Below are 24,254 nucleotides of genomic sequence, written 5' to 3'. Positions count from 1 at the left end.
CTTTAAAGGAGGAAGTAGTGATCTGGCTATTATGTTAGACATCTGCCTGCTCCAGTCCTTATAGATTACATTTTAGCCTAACTATGTATATTAGAAATAGGTGGTGAGAGGCAGCTAAAGGCATTTAGATGGCAACTATTATTCCTTTGTGTGTTGGTCAAAACAGCACATTTAGCATCAGGCTAAGGCTTTCAGCACCATTTTGATAACCAAGGGTTTGAAACAATCATATAATACTCAGTTACATTATCCCTACTGCAGATCCTGGGGCACAGAAACTGCACAATTCCATCATTTTCAGATTTCAATGAATACCGAATCTTCCACAACTGATTTAGCCCAATGCGGAACCGAATCAGAACTCTTATTTGCATAGTTACATTTGAGTAGAGTTTAACTGCTGCGCAGAATCCTTTGTGAACAAATATACTGTATATACTCGAGTATAAGCCTAGTTTTTCAGCACCCAAAATGTGCTGAAAAAGTCACCCTCGGCTTATACTCAAGTCGGGTGCCATGGGTCCCTCTAGACTAGCACCCTCTCTCCTTTGTGTGCAAATTAGGCCCCTGCAACCAGACCCTCCAGTGCCCTGGCCTAGGCTCCCACTAGCAATACTTATTCCCCCTTACATCTCCTCCGGGACCGGGTCTGCTGCCAGTTTGCCAGTGTGCAATGAGCGTGGGGTAGTACTCATATTGTTTTTGTTGACTCTCTTCTCCACTTACAGAGCTAGTTTACTGTTTTTCTTTGAAATAAATATTGAAAAACATATACCCCACTGATGCCTCAATTAATGTAATTTTATTGGTATTTATTTTGATTATTAAAACTTAGCTGTAGCTGCTGCATTTCCCACCCTAGGCTTATACTCGAGTCAATAAGTTTTTCCAGTTTTCTTAGGTAAAGTTAGGTACCTTGGCTTATATTCGGATCGGTTTATACTAGAGTATATATGGTATACTGCTCTAATTTCTCCGGAGCTATAAAGGCACCTCAGTGTAATGGTTCAGATTTGGTTTGGACGAACACTAAGGATTCAGCTGCGTCCGAATCCTGCAAAAAGTTCTCAAATTCAGCTCAATCCTGAAACTTTGATTTGATTTGGTGGAACCCTGGGGAAAAATAACATTTTATTAAAAGCATGTTTAAGTTGGCCTTGTATGAAAAACCTTGAGTTGATGAAGGGCATCCTTAACCAATTTTCTGTTCAATTTCACTACAGGTAAAAGCTAAAAATTATGACAAAGTTGAAAAGGTGAGTGTCCAGAGAACCTACTGCCTCGTACATGTATTTATACAATAATACGGTCCATCCAGTAAAACTGCCCATAAACAGGTGTGTGAGGTACGGCCTTCCCCCTGCATGGCCAGATGGGCTACTGTTTGTCTGATATCTTCAGCTGCTCCACTGTAATAAACAGTGTATATACATGCACATAATATGTCTGGGGAGCTCATACATGTGAAGAAAGGATTCACCATGAAATGCTACAGGTATGGGACCTGTTATCCAGAATGCTCGGGGCCTGGGGTTTTCCAGATAAGGGGTCTTTCCGTAATTAAGATCTCAATACGAAAATCTGCTAAAAAATAATTGAAACATTAAATAAACCCAATAGGATTGTTTTGCCTCCAATAATGGGTAATTATATCTTAGTTGGGATCAAATACAGGTACTGTTTTATTATTACAGAGAAAAGGGAATCATTTAACCATTAAATAAACCCAATAGGACTGTTCTGCCCCCAATAAGGGGCAATTATATCTTAGTTGGGATCAAGTACAGGTACTGTTTTATTATTACAGAGAAAAGGGAATCATTTAACCATTAAATAAACCCAGTAGGACTGTTCTGCCCCCAATAAGGGGTAATTATATCTTAGTTGGGATCAAGTACAAGTTAGTGTTTTATTATTACAGAATAAAAATAATTATTTTTAAAAAAAAGTGAATTATTTCCTTAAAATGGAGTCTATAGGAGATGACCTTTCCGTAATTTGGAACTTTCTGGATAACAGGTTTCCGAATAAGGGTCCATACCTGTATCTCTATTGAGAGAAATGTGTTCTTCAAGTATATTTATTAAATAAATAAAAATAAGAAATGTTAAATCCATAGAAAAGGAAACATACGTAGCATCTAGGGAACATATGGTTCCCATTAATATGTTTGCTCTGTAGCTCTCCAGTTTGGAATGTAAGGGTCTCATTTAAAGGGGCAGTATACACCTATGTACAACTATTTTCTTCATAAGCAAAAGGAAAACTACTTGTGCTAAAAATTCATTCTAAATTCATTCATTCTAATTTACTTAAAACAATTTAATTAAAGTAAAATGTATTTTGCCTAACTTAATATTAATTAGTTCAGTTAGTTTAACTCAGATACCGAACCTGGTCTCTTAACCCTTAGTTGTGACTGTTTTGTCTTACAACTAAACAGTAGTCCATTATGCAGAGGGATTATCTTCCTTGCAAGGACAAGGCATGGAGTGGCTCCTTTTTTATTGTCTAGAAATAACAATGCATAGGCTTTACACAATTAATACAATAGGTAAAAAGTATGTTCAGCACAAGGCCTTTTCATTGCCCTTATTTCAAAAAAGGAGTAAGCTGCCCATGTAAGAATTCCCTCTGACTATCAATGTTTATTTTAGTGATTCCCCGACTATCCGCTTGTGATCACGTGGTATTAAATTGTGAATAGCATCTTGTTGCTCATCAGAGCCCAAGTTGTTACTCTTAACAAATATATGGGCAAAGGTATGTGGGCACATCTTCCCAACATCTCATTCCAAAACCAATAGGTCTTAATATCAAGTTGGTCCTTGCTTTGCTTCTCTGTTGCTCCCCTGTTCTTATTAAAAGGAAGGCTTTTCAATAGATGCTCCATCATTGTTGGTAGGGTTTGTTTCTATCCATACTTAAGAGGCTGGGTGCTGATTTTGGGATCAGGCCTGAATAGGGATTCCAGTTAAGTTCAGAGGTGTTCAGTGGGTTGAGTTCAGGGCTCTGTGTCAAGTTCTTTCACTCCTGTCTTAGCAAACCCCTCTGTACGGGCCTGACTCTGTGCCTGGGGGCAGTATAGTGCTAAAATAGAAATAGGACCTTCCCCAAACTGTTGCTACAAAGTAGGAAGCACAAAGGAATGTCATTGTATGAGGCAGTGGTATGTGAGTTAGCAATGATGGCTGTGACTTAATTAGCCAATTCCAGTAATTAGAAGGGGTGTCAGGATGGTTTTGGCCATGTAGAGTAGTAGGTTCACCTTATGAAAACATGGCTTTTTCGGGTACTACAAGAACTAAAGGGTATATATTTCTCCAAAATGTTAGCCAACAGAACCCCCTCTTTGGGTGGGGGAAAATATTCTGCCACTGACTTTTGACTGGAGCCTCAGCCGTTGTGCCCCAAACTTGTTGTTCAGCAGGTTAGGAGACCATTTGGGGCACAACTCCTCGGAACTTAAGTTGCTCATTTTATCTGTGGGTCCAACATTTTATTGAACCATGAACTTGGGAAAGATTTTGTAAAAAGTAATGAAAAGGTTTGTTGTACCCTATATACACCATATGGGCAAAATTATTCATGCATTCCTTCTGATTACTGGAATTTAAAGGTTCTACACCCAAAAACATTTTTTTTTTCATGATGAAAATAGAATATATAAGCTGCTTAGAATTATATTACTAAAACTGACACAGGTGCTGCTACATTATCCAGTGTAATTCTTAACAACTCCATGCTTCCTACATTGGTCCCATTTCAGCAGGAAGATAACCCATCGTGTAAAACAAGACTCATACAGAATGGGTTTGCTGAGATGGGAGTGGAAGAATTTTTATGTTCTATACCATATATGTCAAACACAAGGCCCGGGGGCCAAATCCGCCCCCCCTGGCTGTTTTATGTGGCCCTTGGTGACTGTGTCTGACCATCCAGCCTGATCCTTTTCCTCACATAGTAACTAAGATTAAGGGGTATATTTATCATGCTGTGTAAAAAGTGGAGTGAAGCATTACCAGTAATGTTGCCCAAGGCATCCAATCAGTAATCAGATTTCAATAGTAGCAAAGCATCTATTGGCTGCTATGAGCAACATCACCGGTAATGTCTTACTCCACTTTTTACACATTGTGATAAATATACCCCTTAGTATCTTACTAAGTATATTTATAAAAAATTTGGCCCGCAACTTAGCCTGTGTTTTAGATTTTGGCCCCCTTATGTGATTGAGTTTGACACCCCTGTTCTATACAGAAATCCCAAATTGGCTCAGATGTGAGCCAGACCTGATCCCTAACATTAGTGCCAATTTTCTTAGGTATGAATGGAGGCAAATCCCATTTTACAATGGAAAGAAGAAGAGTAGAGGCTGTTTAAGCAACAAAAAGAGGTCCAACTGTGTAGTAATACAGAGCAGAAAGCAGATTCATTCGAAGTTTTTAATGATTTCACTTTCTTATCAGAACCTGCCCTACTCATCTTTCAATTGGTCATTAAGACATTATCTAGGCTGCTAAGGTCCAAGGTGCCCTGACTTAAAATTCCAAAGCGAGAGCTGCAGAAAAATATACATTTACAGAAATGCCTGCATTAACAAAGATACTGTATTTTCACGTTACGTTATCGCCAGTGGGAAAAGAATATTTGCAGACAAAGTGCAGCTGGCAGGGAAGGGTTAATTCTAAGGGCAAGCAGTTTCAACAATAAAAACAAAAAATCCCAAATATAGCTTTACTTAGCTCAGTTTGAGCTGTTGCAAAATATTCCATTATCTGTATATGGTTTATAGGCATTGGTGTCTAATAATATCCCTATTTTATGGGGGGATTATTCACTAACATATTTTAAATTTAGGTTTGCTACCCATAATATTAGGGTACTTGCAAGCTACAATAATATTATACCAAAGCCTTACTATATGGTATGGGCTAATCTCTGTTTCCTACTGGTTATCTCGCATCCAGCAACATTTATTCTAATGACTAGAGCTCCAGTGCTGTTAGCTTGAGGGGCCTTCCCCGTGTGTGCATTGGACCAGAGGCAAACTATCATTGGAAAAAGAAATCACCTATGTGCTTCAAAGTAAAACCGAGCATTTAGAGATTAGCATGGCACTGTATGTGTAGCCCATTGGGACCCTAATATCTGCATACTAGGCAACCAGCTGCTTGAGATGGGATTGTCTGGCTGCCTCTCTACCCCCAATGTGTCTGTGTCAGGGGAGTGACCCCGTTTGAATCTGTAACTATATATGCTGTGTATCCCAAGTGAGCACGTGCTGCCCCAAATGATGTAAGTTTTGCTGCAATTTCATAATCACCAGCTCAAACCAGAGATTCCAAATACCCACTACTTCTATAACACACACATCAAACTTTTAAGGGTCTAAAGTTTTCTCCTCCAATTCTGTCCACAGCTGTTCCAGAGGTGCCTCATGAAAGTCTTGCACATAGATCTGTGGAAATGCTATGTGTCCTATGTGCGGGAAACCAAAGGGAAACTGCCAAGTTACAAGTAAGTAATAGGCTGCAAAAATACTACGGTTTTCTTTCCTCCTGCCATGGGCTATATTTGCAACACCGACACCAAACAAATACAAGTCTTAGTTTTGTTTGGTTAGTTTAGCTTTGCTTCTGTACTGTAGCCCTCATTCTTGTTTTAGTACCGTCATAGTACTGTGCTTATCTGGTGTCTAAGTCTTTTCGCTATGGGGACCCTGGAGATACCACCAAGTCCAGGGAAGATTTCAGCCGTCTGTGGCAGCCGGGTAACATACTGAATCAACTGGAATTCAATGGCAATGAGCCACCTGAAAATGTAAATGTGCCCCTTTTTGGTTATCAGAAAATCACCATATTCCACCATAATCGGTTACTAATTTGTCATTCCGGCCAAGCACCGTGCGTGGCTACTGTAAATTGCAACTATAGCCTGTCTGTAAATAGGGTTTATTCTGTTTCTCTGTAAATGTTTAGTAAAATATTGACACCTGTTATTCTGCAGAGGGAATGAGATATGTATCTTTATATTGCAAAGCAACCAGCTAAATCTCATACACAGGCTCCAATGAAACAGTGGCCTCTGGTGGAAAAAGTCATCTGCCCTCCATTTTAGAGACCTGAAACTCCCTTCACTAATACAGGGCTGACTGCGTTAGACAGTGCTGTATTAGTAATGCGTGGGGCGCATAGGCATTCCTCCTTCTGTCTTGTACATTTTGCCTCATTCAGAAGCATAAGGTACAGAGCAGCAGGAGGTGTGACCTGCGTTGGAGCTAGTGGCGCCTTCTGGCCCTGCGGTCGTCACTGAGCTCTGGATTTTTCATCTGGCACTCAATGCAGAGTGTGACGCGAAGGGGGACACCTGGCACTACTTTGTGCTCTTGCATTTGTGCCCCCAGGGGTCATGAATGACTTTTTCAGAACCTTTTTGTGTTCAGAACACCCTACATGTATCACACCGTGACTTGATGCATGTCACTTCCAACTGACATAAGGGATGAACTCTGCAAATGCCTTGCATTTTTTGGGCAAAAGGTAGAGGATGACCTGCATAGTTTCCATCTGATGCCAGTGGGTGATGTTAGTGCTTCAAAACAGCCAACATGGCTCTTTTTTTACTTGGGGACAGTGAGCATAGTTGTTTTCCTCACTGGCACAGAAACAGTTAAAAGACACTCAAATACAAACTTTGCCCTACTTCATCTGTCCATCATTTGCCAGGACTGTATTAATGTCAACCTCTTTTTCACCCAGGATAGCCAGCCATTAAAGAGAGGGAGAGGTTCTGTATTGTGCCTCAGAGGCTATGAATCTTGCCCCTTTGTATACCAATGCTAATAATTTATTCTGCTTTTTCTTCTAGGGAGAAAATGGCACAGGCATATGACTTTGCGCTTGATAAAATTGGCATGGAAATCATGTCCTATCAGGTAACTCCTTGTTCTTTTCTCAAGTCATTGCCTTATGGCTAGGGCTGTGCCTAGGCTAACGTTGCTGTTCTTCTCTCTGCAGATATGGGTCGACTACATCAATTTCCTGAAAGGAGTGTAAGTGAATGTGGAAAGCTTGATCTGCAAAAATCCCTTACTCACATTTCTTAAACCGGCTAACTCAGCTGAGCTTCTGTCTGGCTATGAGGTTTCAGGGCAAGTAGTTGGGTTATTTGCTCAAAGTTTGCCTGTTGGTCAGTAGCAGACACTGAGCTTTCCAGCTTGTCTAGTTCTCCTATTACATTCTGCAAAGCTCCATGTTCCAGACAGCAACATTAGGAACACAGTAAGTTCTGGTATCTTGGAGCAATGTTAAACCAAAATTCCTAAATAGCATCACACAGCTATAGTTTAGCAAGCACACACTTGTTTAATGGCAGCTGCTGAGTAGCAGAAATTCAAATTTAGGCTACAGCCACATGGGTCTGATTCTCAGCCTGCGAATAAACCACATAAAGGTAAAACGTATAAAGCCTCTGGCTCCAATTATTTTTTGAATATGCCTGGGTGAAGACACCCAGAATGTATTCACTTCCTAAATCAGCACCATATGCTTGCACTTGGGCCGGTGCAGTGGTTTCGGGTGCAGACGCATCTACAAAAAAGCCTGTTTGTAGTGTAGCCTTTGGCTATGTAGAATTAAAATGCAATTTTAGCCGCTCAAGCTCACCACTGCTACCAATGGGAGAGAGTGCTGCATGTGCCTAGGCTTTCCATACTCCCTCAAAATGTCAAATTGGAAAAAAGCGGACAGCAACACTGTCTTCCAATAAAGATAAAACATGTTTTGTTCTGCTAGAAAACAAAGCCTGGTCTGCTCTCCACTTTTTTCCCAATTTCACAGGCCAAGAAACCATGTGTCTGCTTCAGTGTGCAGAATGGTGATCTGCACCCAGAGACGCTGTGCTGGCCAAGTAGTCAGAACCACCTTTCCGAATTTCCACTGGGAAACACGAAAGGGGAAATTAATGGATTTTTAAAGTATATACAACAAAAAAGAAGCAGAAAGCTAATGGGGAAAAATCCTATTATTTGTGGTGTACTACTTTAAAACATTACTTTTGAAGAAAATAATGCCATCTGATAACAAAATGCCCAAAATTCCTTGCCACTGCCTGCCCATCCAAATGCCAGTCTGCAAACACCATGAGCTGCTTGAAATGCAAAATGCCAGGCTAAGTACAGAGCTGCCGGCTTAGTTTTTCCCAAATAATCTCCTAAATATAAAACTGACAACAGAATGTTTGACTGTCACTAAATAATAAAGGCTGAAACAAAGAATATATTTCCTAGCTTTATACCTATAAAACAATATGCTTGAATGGCTCTATATCGTCTTTATTTTTGGCATATAGAGAAGCTGTGGGATCTTATGCTGAGAACCAAAGGATTACAGCCGTCCGCAGAGTTTACCAGCGAGGCTGTGTCAACCCCATGATTAACATCGAACAGCTTTGGAGGGATTACAACAAGTATGAAGAGGTAAATTGCATAATTTAAAGCTGTACGCCCAGAATCGGGACATATATAGTAAGAGAGTAACAAAAGCCCTTTTTTTGTATGAGTGCAATCAAAACGAGCGAGCAGTCCACTAAGAAGCCTTTGTAAAAGGGGAGTACACTGCCTCTTTAAGGCATTAAAAATGGAAATGGAAATAACTCTCTAAATATTCTTTAGGGTATCAACATCCATTTGGCAAAGAAAATGATTGAAGACAGAAGTAGAGATTACATGAATGCAAGAAGAGTTGCAAAGGTAATCCCAGCTGTTTCAGTGGATGGGTGGTTTATTTTATTTTATTCTGAACAAGTTTGAATTTACTGAGCTTTGTGCTCTGTGTGTCTTACAGGCTAGGAGACATGGCATGATATACTGTATATATATATTTAATTATTGGTCTACAATCACTGCTGTATGTTCCATTCAGTTCCGTTATTGCTAGCAAGTGATAACTGATTTGTTAGGCCACAAATGTGTTGTTATTGCAGTATAAAAAAAACACTGGTATGGAATCTGTTATCTAGAATGCTGGGGACTTAGGGTTTTCCTGTTAACAGGTCTTTACATAAGTTGGATCTCCATACCTGCTTAAATTCTTTTTCAGCTTTTTCTTTATTACTTAGTAAAAGGAAATCATTTTTAAACATTAGAATTATTTGCTTATAATGGAGTCTATGAGAGATAGCCTTCCCATAATTCGGAACTTTCTGGATAAAAAAAATCCCATACCTGTATTACACATTACCCTAACAATGGCTTCAGTGTCTTTCAAGACTTAGCAGTCAAGGCAATACTAGTAGAATTGGCTTATCTCTTGTGTGACTGTATAAATGTATTTTAATTAAGGAATATGAAACAGTGATGAAAGGTCTGGATCGCAATGCTCCTTCCGTGCCTCCTCAAAACACACCCCAGGAAGCACAGCAGGTGGAAATGTGGAAAAAATATATACAGTGGGAGAAGAGTAACCCTCTGCGAACAGAGGACCAGACCCTAATAACAAAAAGAGGTAAAGTAACTTACAGCAGTGACTGGTTTGGAGCACTTTCCCACCCACCCACCCACCAATATATTGTTATATAAGCTATGTTTGTATTTATTTTGCAGTTATGTTTGCATATGAGCAGTGTTTGTTGGTACTGGGACATCATCCGGACATCTGGTATGAAGCCGGACAATACCTTGAACAATCTAGCAAGCTGCTTGCTGAAAAAGGGGTATGTGATTGGTCGGACTCCAGCTTATAGTACTCTTTACTGTCCTTATTCTCTTTTTAGTTAACTGAATTCATTTACATGGTACTGATGATACTAATGTATGACAGATATCTTCATTCCGCTGGGAAGTACTGGTCTAAGTTGGCCACTCACAGGCTAGTGAGCGTTTCATTTGACCAAGCATTTGAATTTCCAAACAACACTGATTCCAAACAACGCTTATTCATCCTTTGGTTCCAAATATTGGATATGAAAGTAGGGATGGGTGGCATGGCCCTATCAGTTGGGTCTGACGCAGCTCCATACACCTATTGATGAGAAGAACTAGCAAAAGAATCTACTGTCTGACAGACTGACTTATCTATAATAGGATCATTTTGTCAACACTACCTTACAAGGGCCCATATATAATGCAATGATGTAACGTTAAAGCTGAAATCAAACCCAATGTCAGGTCGTACAGCTGTGTGTGTGGCCAGCTTCACATGGGTCAGTTCAACTCTATCAGTCTGCGCTTCTCTTGATGGCTCCAGTTTTAAGGTTTTACATTTCTTCCTATCACAGGACATGAACAACGCTAAACTGTTCAGCGATGAAGCTGCCAATATCTATGAGCGGGCAATCAGTACACTTCTAAAGAAAAACATGTTGCTGTATTTTGCCTACGCAGACTACGAAGAGGTCAGTATCTGTATTGGAGATTTACATGAACAGAAAGGGCACGTTCTCTAGCAAAGAATAACATGGTTTTTAATAAATAGTTAAGGTTTGTATAAAGTTGCTGGACATTAGGAATATGAGTGCGACTTTAATACTCAACAGCAGCCCCAATGGGGCACCATAGCGTATTTACTCCAGCTTCACTCATAAATGCTGTGGTACCTGCCTGATGGCTCTGAGTTGTTCCAAAGGGCTGTCTGTTTCCATTTCACAGAAAAGGAAATAGTCGCTTGCAGGAAATGTTCATTTTATCACAACAGTTTTCTCGGTGAAGACCACGTTGGTCAAAACATCATTCATTTAAGTTTTCAGGCTATGCAGATGTTTGATATCTTGTATAGTTTGCCTATATATAGCTATTCCATATTTGCAATCCCTTGTGAACCTATATATTGAAAGTAATCATCAGCCATCAATATTATTTTATACAATCCTTGCTGATGTGCTGACATCTGATTGGTTAGGTCCCCACCCTCGGAACGTCTATTTATAGACGTGCACCTCACCTGCCCCATATCTGATGTCACAGAGGAGGCGGGGCATGCCTGTGCCTATAAATAGACACTGCCAGAGCCAGAAGCGGGGCTCAGTTAGGTCGTGGGTGGGGAGAGCGGGACCCACAGGTTTGAGGCTGACCCACACATCACTATTAGCTAGCTTTATTCTCTTGCTCAAACCTTCTATTCTCTCTCCAGAGCCGAATGAAGTATGAAAAAACACACAGCATATACAACAGATTACTCGCCATAGAAGATATAGATCCCACCTTGGTAAGACCGATAATGTTTTTTTTATTATCCTGTATGGCATTACTGCAGCACTGATTTTACCACAACGAAATTAGGTTTTTTGTAGTTGTTTGAGGAGGTTCTCATATTTCTTTATGTTTTTCTGTCAGGTCTATATTCAGTACATGAAGTTTGCTAGGAGAGCTGAGGGCATCAAATCTGGGAGAATGATTTTCAAGAAAGCCAGGGAAGATCCCAGGACCCGTCATCACGTTTACGTCACTGCAGCCTTAATGGAGTATTACTGTAGCAAGGTGAGAGTAAATATACATTGTTTAACCTTCTCTTGGATCAGGGGCCCACCACTTGCAGTCCCGTAACGGCCATGGGAAATGATGTATCAGTCATGCTGTGGGCTGGGTCTAGGCTCCCCTCCTAATAACAATGTACCAGTCACTGGCAAATAGTGCTGCATTTCATCAATATGTAAGTGCCTCACATCTTGTGCTGGCAATTGGCTGTGTTTTGTTCACGGCAACAGGAATGTGTGCAAAGCCTTTGACATGTTATACAACATTTTATAACTGATCATGAAAACAGAATCACTATAATCAAAGACATTGTTTTAAAAGTTTTACTTTATCTTAATCCAGGATACATCGGTGGCCTTCAAGATTTTTGAGTTAGGACTAAAGAAATATGGAGACATCCCTGAATATGTCCTTGCCTACATAGATTATTTGTCTCACCTTAATGGTAAGTTACGTGAATACATTTTATTTATTGTAAAAGTGTAATGGTTTGTTCGCTTATGTCTTTGCAAAAGCTCTTACCACTTTCTATAATTGTATTAAACACAGGCCTCTCTATACACCACTGTAATAAATGTGTATTTCAAATAAATGGTAACTAATCATCTCTGTTCGTTTTTTTTTTTCTAAAAGAGCAACTAAGACACCACTTATAATGCTTGCAGCGCTCAGTTCCCAGTAAATATGTGGTTTAAGAAGGTTGTTTATATGATCAACCTAAATGTTTGTAGCCTTAGGTGACAAAATATATTTTACTGGCCCCTTTAAAAGTTCTGGAGCTACTGCCTGTAGCTTCCTAGTTTGTATGTGACAGGTCACATTTACTTACCTAAATGTGTGAAATAGTATGTTATATGTATATGTTTAGTAATTTAGGTGTGGTTTTATGATAAGTTAAATAATATTAAACAAATCCTAAATATTTTTTTTCCAGAGGACAATAACACAAGAGTATTATTTGAACGCGTTTTAACATCAGGAAGTTTGCCTCCCGAAAAATCAGGGTGAGTCTGAATATAAACTTCGTATATGGAAGGCCAGTCATAGAAACTGCAGTGAGAGACGACAGTCTCAAGTCACGAACCTTCCCCTGCGCAGCCTTAAGCCTTTTGCTCTACACTGTCATGTAACACAGACTGCAGGGTTTATTTTATGATCCCTTTCCCAGTGCAGCATAAAAGCTTTACACAGTGGAGCCCTAAGCAGGCCTGTACCCTCAGCTATATCATGGGAAACATCATATATTTATATGGTAGAATTCCAATAAAACTCTATTCAGTTCATACACTGCCCCTGTGCAAGTTTTGCTTCTCTTGCAACAGTATTGCCATTCCCCTGCTCAGATTAAATCCTGCCTGCTCATGGCTCAGGCTTCATCCCCGTGCAAGTGTACAAGGACAACACAGGGGAAGAGGAAAGTGAAGAGGGATGGAAAGAACAGCAAAAGCGAAGCTGCATAATGCTGCTGATATATGCTGAATGTGAGCTTTATACAATGTCTGTCAAACTGGAAAGCTCACTTTGTCTCGGAATACTGAATTGTTTCTCCTTGTTTTTTCCCCCCTTGATTTCTGCAGTGAGATTTGGGCACGCTTCCTGGCCTTTGAAAGTAACATTGGAGATTTAGCTAGTATACTGAAAGTGGAAAAAAGGAGATACACAGCATTCAAGGAGGAGTATGAAGGGAAGGAGACAGCACTTCTTGTGGATAGATACAAATTTATGGACTTGTACCCCTGCTCCACAAGTGAACTGAAAGCTTTGGGATACAAGGTATGTTGTGATCAGGGTTTGTACCTGCATATAGCTATCCCGCCTTTACTCTATTATGGGAATTATGTTAGATTCATATATTAACGTGGTGCTTGGGCTTATCTTTGGTCTCTAGTATATGTGCCAGCAGCTGCCAACCTCTACCGCTCCCATGCCTTTATACCAAGCAGAGACACATTTATTTCTTTCACTCCCTTCATGTTTGCTTCTCTTTTTCAAGATTCTCAGGCAACAGCAAACTGCTGCTTGATTAAATAATAAAGGAACAGATATGGCTGATTGCTATTGGTGGTTTGCAGTATTGTCAATTAGCACAAGAAAATTTGTCTGCCTCACTCCTATCTTATTGACAGTAATGTCTCATTCTTATTTCTAGGATGTATCGAGAGCCAAACTGGCAGCACTAATCCCAGACCCTGTGATAGCTCCATCCATAGCCCCTTCACTGAAGGATGATGTTGACCGAAAACCAGAGTATCCCAAACCTGACACGTCCCAGATGATCCCTTTCCAGCCGCGACATTTAGCTCGTAAGCCTTTTTAAAGCTAATTGACTCATATTCATTTAACTAGGAAACCTTATGAGGACTTTTATTTGCTGATTCTAACTAGTTGCTTCTTTGTCTACTAATCCATTCCTGGGGGTGCCATGCCTCCATGCGCACCATGTTATCTGCCTGAGAGTCCTGCACATTGGCCCGCTGCCATTGGTCAATTTAGTAATCGCTCTCCCTTTCCTTTTTATAGGGCTGATAGAGTTGGATTTTAGAACAGCCGCGTGTATTAACCGCTAAAAACAATGTTTTTCTGTTCTGTAGCACCTGGACTCCATCCTGTTCCTGGCGGAGTATTCCCAGTCCCTCCAGCTGCAGTGATCTTAATGAAGCTGCTTCCACCCCCCATTTGCTTCCAGGTTAGTGTGTAATTTTGCTTTTTTTGGCAAAGTGGGGTTGTTACCTTTGCTTTGATACTATAGCCAGGAACAATGTGAGAGGAGGAGAGGGCCGCAATGCGAAAAGGGCCGCAAAGGATACGTTGTTTTGTTTATGTTGATGGCCCCATCACTACCGGGACCAGGGCTTCCATCAGCAATCACGCAGCCCCATTCTAAGTTATTAGGACCCGCCCCAACTATCAATATATTGGTCACCTGCGGCCCTTGGACCCTGCCAGCAAGAATAATGTGGCCCTAGTTAAAATAAAGTGACCTGCAGAAGGAAGCATGGTCACACCTCCTGATCCATCCCAGTCACCCATTATACAAAACCCCTGCCCATATTTCACCCTAACCCTGTACACACTTGTGAGCACAAGTCTCTTGGGGCCCCCTCTGCCATGGTGCCTCTGACTGCAGTACCCCACTGATGTGGCCTTTACTGGGACCCTGAAAACTATTAGGTGTCATTATGTCATAGGGAATCCCAAATGTTGCACTTGTACTGAGCCCTGTAGAGAAATGGTTCCTGATGGTGGCAATGTGGGCTCACTACAGGGCACTGTGCCCTCCCTTCCCCTGCACTGCAAGTTCTACCCGGCCCTTCCCCCTGTCCCACTGGCTTTCTCTGATAAAGTTGGGGGGGGGATTCTCTACAGATATAGAGGAAGATGCTTCCTCCCCCCCCCCCAAAAAAAAAACACAGGGTCTGCTTCCCCTATAGTTCCACCACTGACTGTGGGATGTGTCCCACTTTATAATAAAATGTGATACTTCTGGGCAGCCAATAAACTGTTAGTCCTTAAAAAATAATTCATAAAATTCCATTTTATTTCTTTTCACAGGGCCCATTCGTACAGGTTGATGAGATTATGGAAATCTTGCGGAGGTGCAAGCTGCCGGACAGTAAGTGCTTTGTGGGTGCACCTATAAACCAAAGCTCCAGAAACACATACGCATTTACCTGCAGCTCTTTCAGCTCGGTTCTGCTTTTGCTCTTGTCTTGCTAAGGAGGATGGGAGTCAGAGTTCCAGGGCTGCAATGGGTTATGGGTATTGTAGTTGAACAACATCTGGGTGGCTGCAGATTGCCCTTGGCTGAATGAGCCTCTTTCAATGTATGTGTATCTGTCTTTGCAGCAGTGGAAGAGGCGGTGAGGATCATTACAGGAAGCCAGGCAGAGATGAACATGGAGGGGAACGGACCAGTTGAAGTCAACACACTACTAAATAAATCTGTGAAAAGACCCAACGAGGATTCCGACGATGAAGAAGAGAAGGGGTCTGTGGTTCCTCCCGTCCACGATATATACAGAACCCGGCAGCAGAAGAGAATCCGGTGAAGATTTTGCTTTTCTTTAAAATTACAGAAAAAAAATTCCAAACAAGAAACTTTTTATTGAACATTTCTGCCATCAAACCTTGCGCCATATGAACCTCCATATTGTTACGAGCGTCAGACTAATCTGTGTTCTTGTGGTGCGGCTAAAAGGTTTCTGGTGTTATCAACAACAAATACTATTACTGTTGGTTTTTTTCCCCTTGAAGAGGGAGCGGATGGAAACATGTAAACGGCGCAGATCCTAAAATCGACTTACCTTTTCTTCATCTGTATTTTTTATGCGCAGCTGGGAAAGCTTTGTCGGTTTTATTTCGAAGACTGATCAGCTTTGGGAACGTCCGAGGCTTGTTGGTTTTTTTTTTTAATTCACTTATTTCAGTTACAGTTGTTGGCCAGTTTGCCCAGCCTTTTTCCTGCCTTTTTTATTGCTGATAATACTACAGAGCTCTGTGGGTTTTTATCTCTAGCTCCGAGAGCTGATTTCCATCAAATAAAGGGGAGCTGCGCCGGCTGTGCCTACTCTACCCTTTGATTTTATCTCTGCACAATTGCTGCTATTTTTAAATGACACTGTGGATCTCCAATCAGCTGTCGGCTCCTCCCCAATACTTACTAGGCATAGCCTTTCTCATCCAGTCGCTTTTCAGGCTCAAGCAGTGTTGCCTTTTTTGTTTTTTTGTTTTTTTAATGTAATTGCATTGCAGAAAATGGTTCATAACTAAACCCTTTCTTTACTGACCGCAAAGGGTTAAAACGAAAGGTGGGGATTCACTGTATTGTTTCAGGAGGGAATGTTCTGCCTGGTAAATGGCGTCTTAGATTTGATAAACTGCAATGTTTGATTTTCAAGGAAACGTTGTTATTTTGAGGAAAAATAAAAAGAATTAACTTTACAAGAAGAATTCCTTTTCATTAAAAATAAACCCTTAATAACAAACCAATGTGTAGCTAATTGCAAACATTTGTATAAAGGAGAAGGAAAGGCTGAATTGCAAGGGGAGGGGCCAATTTTTAAGGCACCTCCTTCAGTGGTCATGTAGTGACACTCCTCCAGTGTCACGGTTTTACCGCAGACACCAAGTGCTCCTCTTCACTAAAAAAGCACCGGCCCAGGGTACTGTTCCAGTGAGTGACGCGCGGCCATCTTTCCTTTCTCAGTGATTCCTTGTGGCTGGGCGGTGCACATTGCTTGTAGATTGCAACGTAGAAGCTAAAGGCTGAACATTTACACTACTGAGCCCAGGGCCAGAGGGATGATCCAGAGAAAGGAAAAAGATGGTGCTCACTAGAATACAATACTAGTCAGCAAGCCAAGTGATTCAGTCTTTCCTTGTCCTTAAAGTGGCCATACATGGGCTGACCCATACTGGATGGAACAGGTGGATATCATACAAGGTATGGCCAGATTTATATTGTTCTTTATTTGCCATACATGCCCAGAGGGTCAGGCAAAATTAGCCAAAATGCCTCACCAGATGTGGGCATACATGGCAAGCTTAAGGCCCCATGCACAACGCTGGTTTTTGTTCATTATTGCAATCATTCGCACTGTCCTTACCAAGCTGCCGCATTTCAGTGGAGGTCACATGGGTACATGAACAGCATGCAGTCGATGTCCAGGCAACCAATCAAGCCTCATTTTATAAAAGGGGTTTTTACTGTAATATTTAGCTAAACATTTTAGACCAATCATTCTGAGCACTGTTGGGTGGGATTATGGATAAAAAGTGCTGAGTTTCAGTCTTACATCTCTTTACCCCCAAATTACACGTCCGCCACCTTAGCAATGAGATTGTGCTATACCATAGCATCGTACAACTATTTAGTAGCGCATTGTTACAAAGGAGAGACCATATAACGTCCATAGTGATTCTACAGGGTGCTGAGCTTGGTTTGCCTGCAGACCTGATTGGTTTATCCCGGAACAGGCCCCATTGCCTTTCCAACCAATGACACTTTTGCATTCTAAAACACAGGAGAACTTTTCAGCAGCACCAAAGCGCATGTGCTGCGGCAAAGTTATAGTGAATGGTGGGTTCCTAACAAATGGCCCCCCACCCACACCCCCTCCAGTCTCTACATTAAAACTTATGGCGTGACTGCTAATGATGAAAAGCCCATGCAGATCAAGGGCATGTCCCCCCCCATGCAGTTAAATCACCTGTTTGCCTGTTGGGACCTGCCATTTCTCTGCCCCAACAATAATACTCATGGCAATGGCGTGTTTATCAGCTGCTTTCATCCAGGGCAATAGTCTTCTGCTGACAGTGCCATGTTAGGGCTGATGCCACACGTGGCGTAGGGCTGATTTTTTAGGCAAGCGGAAAAACGCTTGCTGAAAATTCAGCCTTACACCTGCTACTTGTGCCTGCACCCGAATGAATGGAATATGCTCGGGCGCAGGCACATGTAGCCGATTTACGCATGAAAACACGAGACTTTGCATTCTCTCGTGTTTTCATGCGTATATCGGCTACATGTGCCTGCGCCCGAGCGTATTCCATTCAGGTATCTCTCCTCACCCATTTCTCCCACCCCTGCCCCCTGATTCCACCATCTCTTTTTAATTACCCTTTTCTCTTGCCCCACAGGTCTCCTTCCTCTCTAAACTTCCCCGGCAATACTATAAAAATGCAAAACACCATTCAAATATGTTTTAAAATATTTATTTATAGTTTAGATATGATGTATTTAAGTTATGCATATTTAGGTTGGAAAGGACTCATTTATTTTAAGTTTTAGTGTAGATGGAAGGTTCCTATTTAGTAGTTGATACAGAGGAAGGCAGAAAAAAACAATCTGAAGTTGGAGCCAATTTGCCTTAGAGGGGGAAAAATTCCTTCCTGACTCCCAAAGGGCAATCGAACAAGTCCCTGTATCAACTTCTACTAATGGTTTATGTCAGTGTTGCTGTATTTTTACCTTGCTAAATGGCTTTGTTAAAGCTATCTAATGTTTCGGCAGAATTTTTAGTGGATTGTGAAGGGAGGAGCCTCTGTAGGGGGCTGTGAGGGGGTGTTGGAGCTGTGCTTGTCTGAAATGTAGATGTTGGAGGCTAAAGGCCCCCATACACGGGCCGATAGAGCTAATCGGCCCGTGTATGGGCAGAAACGTGCGGCCTGGCCGACCGATATCTGGCCTGAAATTGGCCAGATATCGATCGGCCAGGTTAGAAAATCCGGTCGGATCGGGGACCGCATCAGCTCGTTGATGCGGTCCATGAACCGACTGCCCATGGCTGCAAATGTAATCCGATCGTTTGGCCCTGGGGTTCGGATTATTTTTTTTACAGCAACTGCCTACCCGATATCACCCACCCGTAGGTGGGGATATTGGGTAAAGATCCGCTCGATTGGTGACATCGCCAAGTGAGTGGATTTTATAGTATATGGAAACCTTAAGACTGACGGTGGTGGATGCACTGTTTGAGCTGAGGTTGGTGGAACTGCAAATACTGTATGATGTATTAGTATGGTGGTCTGTTGGTAGAGGAGCAGCAGGAAAAGAAAGAGGGGCTGGTGGTGGAGCCAAAGAAAGAAAAGGAGAATGAGAGCTACAAAGTGAGGTGCCGCTGCTGGAATTGTGCTCTCTAAAAGCAGGAATCCAACTGGTGGAGCTGCAGATATTAAAATTGGGCTGGAGAAAAAGTGCCACTGGTTGAACTATGGCTGAAGGGGAGATAGAGATGGTGGGTGGAGGTTGTGTATAGAGTGTTACATACACTGCTGGTGGTGTAGCTGTAATTGGGAGAGGAGACGCCACTGGTGGAGTTACAGGTGTCTGAGAATTAGATACTCCTGGGGCTTCCGATGGAGGCGCAGCCACTGCGGCTGCAGCGCCCGCCCTGTCTGAGGAGCACACCCTTGGTCAGCCGACCATCAGGAGGCTGGAAAATAGAATAAAAGGGGGATTTTATTGATAACATAATATTCCCCGGGGTACAAAACCTGCAGCCCCTACAGCAGTAGCAGTGAGTGGGGCACAGTTTTACCCTCTTTTCTACTCACCTTATAAATCTCGGAGAGGGGTCTTGATCCTGCCTCTCGCTGTGGGAAAAGAGAAAGATTCTGTTACATTCTATACTCTGTACATCCAGACCCTTCATTCAAATGTAACCGTAGCGGCTCCCTTACCTTCCTCCAGGGGGCGCAGGATGGCATTGCGCCCCGGTCTTCTTGCTCTTAAAAGAGCAGTTGGGTATAAAAAAGAGATATCAGCAGACGTCTATGGAAGATGTTATTTCCTAAGAAGCGTCAAAAGTGAGTTGGAAACTCGCTGAATATCTCACAAAAAAGAAAATAACAAAAATTCTCGCCAGAGTCGCTCAGAATCGCTCACAATTTTCACTTTATGGGGAGAAGGAAAAAAGAGATTGTGAGCTCATATGTGCCGGCCCTCTCTGCTACACACATCAGGATACACTGCCTTATATAAGTACTCACACCCTCGACCAGTTCTCCCATTTTACAAACAGACCCTAAAGGATCTGACAGGGAAGCAGGGAGCCGTAGCAACAGCTGGGGGGCCACAGGTTGGGGAACTGACACTGTTATACTCCAATGCGCTCCTGTCATGCCTGGCATTATACATGGCACCCAGCTGTAAGGAGCGGCTGATGGGGCAGATGTGCCATCTTGTACTGACCTCCTACCTGCCTAATATATATATATAGGAGCAAAATAACTGTGGGCAAATCTCTGGGCAGAGCAGAACTTCTAGGAAACAAATGGCCGGGCCTATAAACTGATGCCGGATAGTGAGGGGACCTGCTGATCTGTTCCCATCTAAATCTCACCCGTCTGTAAAATAATATCTGATCATTTGCCCCTTTAAATCCCCCCCAGCTTTTATGGGTTCCCATTAGAATGGGCATAGATAAAGCAGGGCCTTTGGGTAGTGGTATATGCCAGTTGTGATTGGTGGGGGCCCTCCTGTTAGAGATCATGGCTACATAACATGAAGCGCTCAGCTGTTACTAGAACTCCCACAATCCCTTGCTCCAGCCCATGTGATGCCATCATTACTAGCAAGAGATACTGAGAGTCTGAGTGTTAAACAGAATGTACCAATACATGGGCCGGGGGGTATCAATCTGCACATAGGGGGAGTAGCAATAATGGCAGCTCTCAAATAGAGGGGATCCCATAGAAAGCGAGGGGAGGATTACAGGCAGTTATTTGGGTTTCATGAAATATGTATGTATGTATAACATGTAGGCCAATGACAGTTATAGGACAACAGGCTGCAGGTCTGATAGGGGATGCTGGGACATGTAGGTCAATTACAGTTATAGGACTACAGGCTGAAGGTCTGATAGGGGATGCTGGGTCATGTAGTTCAGTGACAGTTATAGGTCTAAAGGCTGCAGGTCTGATAGGGGATGCTGGGACATGTAGGTCAATGACAGTTATAGGACTACAGGCTGAAGGTCTGATAGGGGATGCTGGGACATGTAGGTCAATTACAGTTATAGGACTACAAGATTTAGGTCTGATAGGGGATGCTGGGACATGTAGGTCAATTACAGTTATAGGACTACAGGCTGAAGGTCTGATAGGGGATGCTGGGACATGTAGGTCAATGACAGTTATAGGACTACAAGATTTAGGTCTGATAGGGGATGCTGGGACATGTAGGCCAATGACAGTTATAGGACTACAGGCTGCAGGTCTGATAGGGGATGCTGGGACGTGTAGGCCAATGACAGTTATAGGACTACAGGCTGCAGGGGATGCTTCCAGTCACAAACAGTAAACAAACAAGCTCCCACCTTGTAAAACTCGACACCCCATAAAATATCAAGGGGAATTAAGGGGGACAAAAGTGGATGGAGAGGCTCAGGGGGTGTAGGGACCCGCGGGTAGGGCTGGTATTTTACAGTAAAACATGTTGTTTGAGGCCAATGTTATTAATAGGGAAAAACATAAACATATAGGAAGGCCCTACCTGTGGGTAGCTCAGCTCAACTATCAATTGGCTTGTTGCTTCCAGCTGCCATAGACACTGTGACAGGGACATTTAATAGATTTGTAGCCAGTAATTAAAAAGGACAGCAATGTTTTGCCATTTCTAGGCGCCATCATTGCTGGGACATTATGAGGTTAAGTGACTCTGTCCAGGGTCACAAGGTAAGGGGCCCAGTGGGGCCGGAGGTGCCTTACGATTGCTGGGGTATGAGTCAGATTCCCCCGTCCCAGGGGCTCTGCTCAATTTGCAGAGCTCCCAGGCAGGAATCGAACTCAAGCTGGCCCATACAATCATACGCTGGGTATGAGTCAGATTCCCCCGTCCCAGGGGCCTTGCTTATTTTGCAGAGCTCCCAGGCAGGAATCGAACTCAGGGCCCATCGGTGTAAAGCAGTCTCCCTACCACTGAGCCATCCTTCCTCCTCCCACTTGTACCATGTTTTTTCGTAATCTTGTCTTTTACATATTGGCGGTTGGTGTACCCTAACCGACTGACTGAAACACTCAGGGTTACAGCCTGCTGCTTGCCCCAAGCCCTATATAACTAGGGGGGCTGTCTTTTAAAGGGCATTCGGGAATGGAGTGCTATGACCTTTCTGAGGGGTGGGCGGTTAATTGCCCCAGCAGGGGCAATTAACCACCGTTTGTCGTAGACCCATGAATGAGGTGTCAAATCGTGCGGCTTATTCGGGAATGGGGTGCTATGACTTTTCTGAGGGGTGGGCAGTTAATTGCCCCAGCAGGGGGCAATTAACCACCGTTTGTCGTAGAACCATGAATGAGGGGCAATTAACCACCGATTGCCGTAGACCCATGAATGAGGTGTTAAACTGTGCGGCTTATTCGGGAATGGAGTGCTATGACCTTTCTGAGGGGTGGGCGGTTAATTGCCCCAGCAGGGGCAATTAACCACCATTTGTCGTAGACCCATGAATGAGGTGTCAAACCGTGTGGCTTATTCGGGAATGGGGTGCTATGACTTTTCTGAGGGGTGGGCGGTTAATTGCCCCAGCAGGGGGCAATTAACCACCGTTTGTCGTAGACCCATGAATGAGGTGTCAAACTGTGCGGCTTATTCGGGAATGGAGTGCTATGACCTTTCTGAGGGGTGGGCGGTTAATTGCCCCAGCAGGGGCAATTAACCACCGTTTGTCGTAGACCCATGAATGAGGTGTCAAACCGTGTGGCTTATTCGGGAATGGGGTGCTATGACTTTTCTGAGGGGTGGGCGGTTAATTGCCCCAGCAGGGGGCAATTAACCACCGTTTGTCGTAGACCCATGAATGAGGTGTCAAACTGTGCGGCTTATTCGGGAATGGAGTGCTATGACCTTTCTGAGGGGTGGGCGGTTAATTGCCCCAGCAGGGGGCAATTAACCACCATTTGTCGTAGACCCATGAATGAGGTGTCAAATCGTGTGGCTTATTCGGGAATGGGGTGCTATGACTTTTCTGAGGGGTGGGCGGTTAATTGCCCCAGCAGGGGGCAATTAACCACCGTTTGTTGTAGACCTATGAATGAGGTGTCAAATCGTGCGGCCTATTCGAGAATGGGGTGCTATGACTTTTCCTAGGGGTGGGCGGTCAATTGCCCCAGCAGGGGGCAATTAACCACCGTTTGTCGTAGACCCATGAATGAGGTGTCAAATCGTGTGGCTTATTCGGGAATGGGGTGCTGTGACTTTTCTGACTGGTGAGCCGTTAATTGCCCCAGCGGGGGGCAATTAACCACCGTTTGTCGTAGACCCATGAATGAGGTGTCAAATCGTGCGGCCTATTTGGGAATGGGGTGCTATGACTTATTTGAGGGGTGGGTGGTTAATTGCCCCAGCAGGGGGCAATTAACCACCGTTTGTTGTAGACCCATGAATGAGGTGTCAAATCGTGCGGCTTATTCGGGAATGGGGTGCTATGGCTTTTCTGAGGGGTGGGCAGTTAATTGCCCCAGCAGGGGGCAATTAACCACCGTTTGTCGTAGACCCATGAATGAGGTGTCAAATCGTGCGGCTTATTCGGGAATGGGGTGCTATGACCTTTCTGAGGGGTGGGCGGTTAATTGCCCCAGCAGGGGGCAATTATCCGCCCAAAGACTTAACATTGAGACCAACTTTGACTGAGTCCCGCACCATTTGTCGTAGACCCATGAATGAGGTTTCAAACCGTGCGGCTTATTCGGGAATGGGGTGCTATGATTTTTCTGAGGGGTGGGCAGTTAATTGCCCCAGCAGGGGGCAATTAACCACTGTTTGTCGTAGACCCATGAATGAGGTGTCAAACCGTGCGGCTTATTTGGGAATGGGGTTGCTTGGTGACTGGGTGAGTGGGAGGGGCCAACAACAACGAATCAAATTTTACCCATTGACTTTTATGGGAAAATTTAAACTGATGCCAATCTTACAGCTTTGAGGCTACACTCCCCAAACTTGAATCACACAGTCAGGGGCTCAGCCTGAATGAAAATATGATGATTGTTGGATGCCCAAAATTGGGCAGAGCTGTGTACAGCCAATCAGATTTTACCTATGGACTTGTGAAAATCCAACCTGCTGCCATTCTCACAGTAATAACCCCAGGGTCCCCAAACTTTGCAGGGTTATGCCCCAGGTAACTGTGGTTCAAGGTAAGAAAAAGTGGGCGGAGCCACCAACAGCCAATCAGAGTTTACCTATTGACTTTCAATGGGGAAATAAAACCTGCTGCCAAACTTTTCACAGTTGGTCACTAGTGGACTGCAGTTCTAGTTTTTAAAAGTGGGCGGAGCCACCAAC

The 24,254-nt window shown here is 43.2% G+C and overlaps 1 protein-coding gene across 1 annotated transcript in view; it reads left to right on the top strand.

Annotated features, from left to right (window-relative positions):
* cstf3 (cleavage stimulation factor, 3' pre-RNA, subunit 3) overlaps nt 1-16,414 on the top strand; it is a 45,619-nt gene extending 29,205 nt beyond the window's left edge. Inside the window, exons 4-21 of the mRNA NM_203831.1 lie at nt 1,224-1,256; nt 5,423-5,520; nt 6,871-6,937; nt 7,020-7,054; nt 8,353-8,479; nt 8,675-8,752; nt 9,344-9,506; nt 9,605-9,714; nt 10,279-10,395; nt 11,130-11,204; nt 11,333-11,476; nt 11,816-11,918; nt 12,408-12,477; nt 13,051-13,246; nt 13,623-13,776; nt 14,065-14,159; nt 15,026-15,086; nt 15,320-16,414. Of these exons, the coding sequence (NP_989162.1) occupies nt 1,224-1,256; nt 5,423-5,520; nt 6,871-6,937; nt 7,020-7,054; nt 8,353-8,479; nt 8,675-8,752; nt 9,344-9,506; nt 9,605-9,714; nt 10,279-10,395; nt 11,130-11,204; nt 11,333-11,476; nt 11,816-11,918; nt 12,408-12,477; nt 13,051-13,246; nt 13,623-13,776; nt 14,065-14,159; nt 15,026-15,086; nt 15,320-15,522 (1,929 nt within the window). The 3' untranslated portion in view covers nt 15,523-16,414. The remainder of the gene's footprint in view (nt 1-1,223; nt 1,257-5,422; nt 5,521-6,870; nt 6,938-7,019; nt 7,055-8,352; nt 8,480-8,674; nt 8,753-9,343; nt 9,507-9,604; nt 9,715-10,278; nt 10,396-11,129; nt 11,205-11,332; nt 11,477-11,815; nt 11,919-12,407; nt 12,478-13,050; nt 13,247-13,622; nt 13,777-14,064; nt 14,160-15,025; nt 15,087-15,319) is intronic.
* Nucleotides 16,415-24,254: the final 7,840 nt, after the last annotated feature.

This window comes from Xenopus tropicalis, chromosome 4, assembly GCF_000004195.4.
Source record: "Xenopus tropicalis strain Nigerian chromosome 4, UCB_Xtro_10.0, whole genome shotgun sequence".
Lineage (NCBI taxonomy): Eukaryota > Metazoa > Chordata > Amphibia > Anura > Pipidae > Xenopus > Xenopus tropicalis.
The sequence above is the reverse complement of the archived record's forward strand: the minus strand, read 5'-3'. Positions and strand labels throughout refer to the sequence as shown.